Source organism: Phyllobates terribilis, unplaced genomic scaffold, assembly GCF_046119375.1.
Source record: "Phyllobates terribilis strain yellow unplaced genomic scaffold, ASM4611937v1 Scaffold_11__3_contigs__length_659146591, whole genome shotgun sequence".
NCBI lineage: Eukaryota > Metazoa > Chordata > Amphibia > Anura > Dendrobatidae > Phyllobates > Phyllobates terribilis.
In genome coordinates this window covers 580,769,266-580,773,557 of record NW_027362771.1, presented here as the reverse complement: position 1 = coordinate 580,773,557, position 4,292 = coordinate 580,769,266, and the positions used below count along the sequence as shown (strand labels likewise).

Genomic DNA, 4,292 nt, shown 5'->3' with positions numbered 1-4,292 from the left:
TATATGGAGTAATAGGGGGAGATATAGGGGAGGATATATGGAGTAATAGGAGGAGATATAGGGAGGATATATGGAGTAATTGGGGAGATATAGGGAGGATATATGGAGTAATAGGAGGAGATATAGGGAGGATACATGGAGTAATAGGAGGAGATATAGGGAGGATATATGGAGTAATAGGAGGAGATATGGAGTAATAGGAGGAGATATAGGGAGGATATATGGAGTAATAGGAGGAGATATAGGGGAGGATATATGGAGTAATAGGAGGAGATATAGGGAGGATATATGGAGTAATAGGAGGAGATATAGGGAGGATATATGGAGTAATAGGAGGATATAGGAAGGATATATGGAGTAATAGGAGGAGATATAGGGAGGATATATGGAGTAATAGGAGGAGATATAGGGAGGATATATGGAGTAATAGGAGGAGATATATGGAGTAATAGGAGGAGATATAGGGGAGGATATATGGGGTAACAGGAGGAGACATTGGAAGGATATATGGGGTAATAGGAGGAGATATAGGGAGGATATATGGAGTAATAGGAGGAGATATAGGGAGGATATATGGAGTAATAGGAGGAGATATAGGGAGGATATATGGAGTAATAGGAGGAGACATAGGGGAGGATATATGGGGTAACAGGAGGAGACATTGGAAGGATATATGGGGTAACAGGGGTGTTGTTGGTACATGATATAGTAATAATAGACAATAATTGCACCCATAGTAAAGAGACAGACACCCAGAAGTGAAATCACCAATCACCAGGAGGATAAAGTTCCCTTTATTTTAGTTTATTAATAAGGTACAGATTCGGGAAGGTAGAATATTGTACAGTTTTTCTTGGTGGTAACAAACCAGCTGCTCCTTTACGACTATAAAATGATCGGTCACAGAGTCCATGACGCCTCCTGTCTTCCTGCGAGCGATGAGACGCAGACATGATTGGACCCTCCTCAGTGGGTCAGTGTGTGTCCGGACCCCTCGGGACGGTGCCCCCCTGGTAATGGCCCTGGCACTATATTGCCCCTCGCTGTCCGGCCGACGTTCGCACTTGGCTATAACTCTACAGACAGCTTGTATCGGAGGGGCTGCAGGATTTCTCCCTTTCGGAGGGGACACTTTCCAGTCGTTGCCCCCACTATGCCTCCATACCCAGCTCCAAGCAGTCTGTAAAGTCTTTTACCGCCAGCGCCCCCATGAGGAGGACTCCGCACCACGCCCGCCTCTCCGCCCCCCTCTGTAAAGCATACAAGGCACTGATTTATAGAGAATCTCAACTCTAAAGTCTCAAGGAAAAAAAAAAATCTTGGGGGAATATAAGGTTTTATAGTGACTGTTAAATATATACGAAAATTAATGCAATTTTTTTTTTTTTCGGACGATCCAAAAACTGTACAATCATTTCATGAGGACAGAAACATCACAGCCCGTGGGGGTAACATCAGGGCTTATTAGGGGTCTTTAAAGCCCACTCGGCTTTGAATTTAACCCTGTATTTCTCACATCTGACATCAGATCGTAGATTTTGCTTCTCATTTAACCCTTGCAGAGCGTATGGGCTGCCGCCTAGGGCCCTCCAGCTGTTAGGAGGAAACTACAACGCAGCAGGGCATGCTGGGAATTGTAGTTTCCTCCTAATAGCTGAAGAGCCAACAGGTGACAGATCACCGGAATAGAAGGCCATGCCATGCGTAATGGATACCGGTTGGCCGCCATTTTCAGGAAGCCATTGCCAGTCAGGGATCACGTGGAGGTGTATAACGTCTAGTCCTAGTAGACTGGTCGGCGGCAGCGTTGGTGGTGACGACAGCAAGGACATATTAGGCACCAGGGCGGTATGACAGTGTCTGTGCGCCCTGCGCCAAAATCCCCGGCTCCCAAACAAGGTTTGCGACGGTGGAAAAAACTTTGCTCTAATCTCCCCCTCTCGATGCTTAGTCTAGTAGGGAGGGCTCTGCAGGTCGGATAATGGTGGGCCGATTTGGGGCGGCGGGAGGCCTCCGGCTGCAAAAAAAAATAAAAAGGAAGAAAGTGGGGCAAAACAAATAAAATAAAAAAAATTAAAAAAAAAGGAGGATTTAGGGGATGTGACCGAGAAAGAAAGAAATGGTTAGGGTGTATTAGACGGATTTCAGGTTAGGTTGTGGTAGACAGATTTCATCTGGGTCATGTGGACGGACTGCAGCTCTCTGTACATGAATCATCTCCGTGCTCCTAGGGTGCTCTCCCTAAATTACAGGGACGGGCTCATCAGAAAGCCCCATGAGTATCAAAACTTGTTCATATACAGCCATTAACTCCTTCATGACAGGGCGATTTTCCATTTTTTTCCCCTCCCTTTCTTATTAAAGCCATTTCTTTTATAACTTTTTTTGTGAAAAAAGGGCAATTTAAGGGGTTTGGATTTTTTTTTTTTTTTTTTTACAGTACAGATGAAATAACTTTCTATTTTCATAGATCGGACATTTGCAGGTACGGAGCTAACAAATAAGTTTATTTTTTATTTCTAAAAAGGGGGAAAAAAAGAGGGATTAAAATTTTTAAATTAAAAAAGGATTTTTTTGTTATTTCCTTATTTTTAGTTCCCTTAAGGGGACTTGTACCTTCTTGTTCCATATTACAGTGATGCTATAAGTCTATAGTGTTGCGGTATATAGGTTTTCTATGAAGCTCGTCCAGAGGCTGGGGTTGGTCACAGGATTACGATAGAAGCTAAGAGGGTCTTCACCATGTCCCCAGCTGCTATCAAATCCCATCGCTACCCCACGATTGAGGAGAGTAGGGGCTGATGGGCATTTCAGGCACCGCTGGGGTGACAGGCATTTTAGACAGCGGCATTTAAAAGGGTATTACAATCTCCAAAATCCTATCCCAATATGTAGGTAATATCAATAATATTAGCAAATACCTCCAATAAGAAATGCAGTATAGTTCTTCTGATTCGCTAAGTCTCTTACCTCATGTGCAGGGCATTGCAGGACCTTAAGTATCCATGGTTATGACCACTGATATAGTGACAGTTAACTAGTTGCTAGTGGTCGTAACCATGGATACCTAAGGTCCTGCAATGCCCTGCACATGAGGTAAGAGACTTAGCGAATCAGAAGAACTATACTACATTTCTAATTGGAGGAATTTGCCAATATTATTATTACACCTACTACATATTGGGATAGGGTCTTGGAGATGGGAATACCCCTTTAAAGCTGGCTGTGTAACTACCTCCATAGACCCGCTATATCATATAATACTTAAAGGGGCAGTATCAGAAAAAAAAGCATGTTGTCATAAAAGGGGGCTGTCCTGTTTAGGACCTTTTTAAGACTAGCGTTTTACGATGGTGGACCCCCACTGCTCCAGGACACTACACCCCTGCGGGCACACATTTCCCCCCCCCGTACTGACAGAGTAGGAGACTACACAACTACAGTCATCGCAGGAGGGAATTTTAGCTACTGAGCCGGGGATCCGCTGCGTCCCGAGATATAGATAATTAGCAGATCATTCATCTACAGAGTCGCCGCGCTGCTCCGTCTATAGGTCATAATCAGCAGAGGGGGGCACTACTCACCTGGGCACTCCGGGGGGCACACCTGGGGGTATACGAGCCGGCCGGTTTGGGATCTGTGGAGGTGCAGAGAATGGGTCGTTGTTGGAGGTGGGGAAGGCAGCCGCGGGCCCTGGGCGGGATGGGATGGGTGGATACACACTGCCTCCTGCAGGTACGGGGATAAGTGGGGGCCCGGGAGTCGGACCCCTAACTGCGGGCGGGCGGCTCGGAGGCATGATGGTGGAAGCCGGTCTCCGCTGTACATTCGGGCTGGGGGAGAATATATAAAAAGCATTACTTGACAGTTTCTAGCACAGAATAATATAATGAACCTACAAAATAATAATTTCTCACTCCTTCCCATCTATTGTCTATAATCATTTCTCACGTTTTCAAGATCTCTGCTTGCTGTCATATAATAGAAACCGCATTCCCTCCCAGCGGACGCACGAGGCGGCATCAGACGAGCCCCCGGCGCCATTATCTTATCCCTGGATGCAGATAATACCGGTCTCTATTGTACGGCAGCAAGCAGAGGTCCTGATACAGAGTCTATCAGAGGCGTCATACGCCCTGTCCGGACCTGTGCCCGCTGCTGGAGTTCTGCAGCCAGGTGTCGTCCACCGGCGGGGGAACGGGCGTGGTGATGGTGCTGGTGGTGATGTCCCCGATGATGTTCAGAGACTCCTTCAGAGCGTGGTACATCCGGAGCATCTCGTCCCTGCGCTG

At 46.3% G+C, this 4,292-nt stretch overlaps 1 protein-coding gene across 4 annotated transcripts in view; it reads right to left on the bottom strand.

The window, feature by feature from the left end:
• The window catches only part of DNM2 (dynamin 2), a 75,540-nt gene that overhangs the window by 5,422 nt on the left and 65,826 nt on the right, over nucleotides 1–4,292 (bottom strand). For 3 of the 4 annotated variants that reach the window (XM_073654205.1, XM_073654206.1, XM_073654208.1), the window contains 3 exons: nucleotides 4,147–4,292; nucleotides 3,585–3,833; nucleotides 779–2,017 (listed from right to left, as the gene is read on the bottom strand). The exon at nucleotides 4,147–4,292 is cut by the window's right edge and continues 90 nt beyond it. In XM_073654205.1, the coding sequence (XP_073510306.1) occupies nucleotides 1,948–2,017; nucleotides 3,585–3,833; nucleotides 4,147–4,292 (465 nt within the window). In that variant the 3' untranslated portion in view covers nucleotides 779–1,947. Of the gene's footprint in view, nucleotides 1–778; nucleotides 2,018–3,584; nucleotides 3,834–4,146 lie in introns of those variants that run through there. The other variant, XM_073654207.1, reaches the window with a different exon arrangement.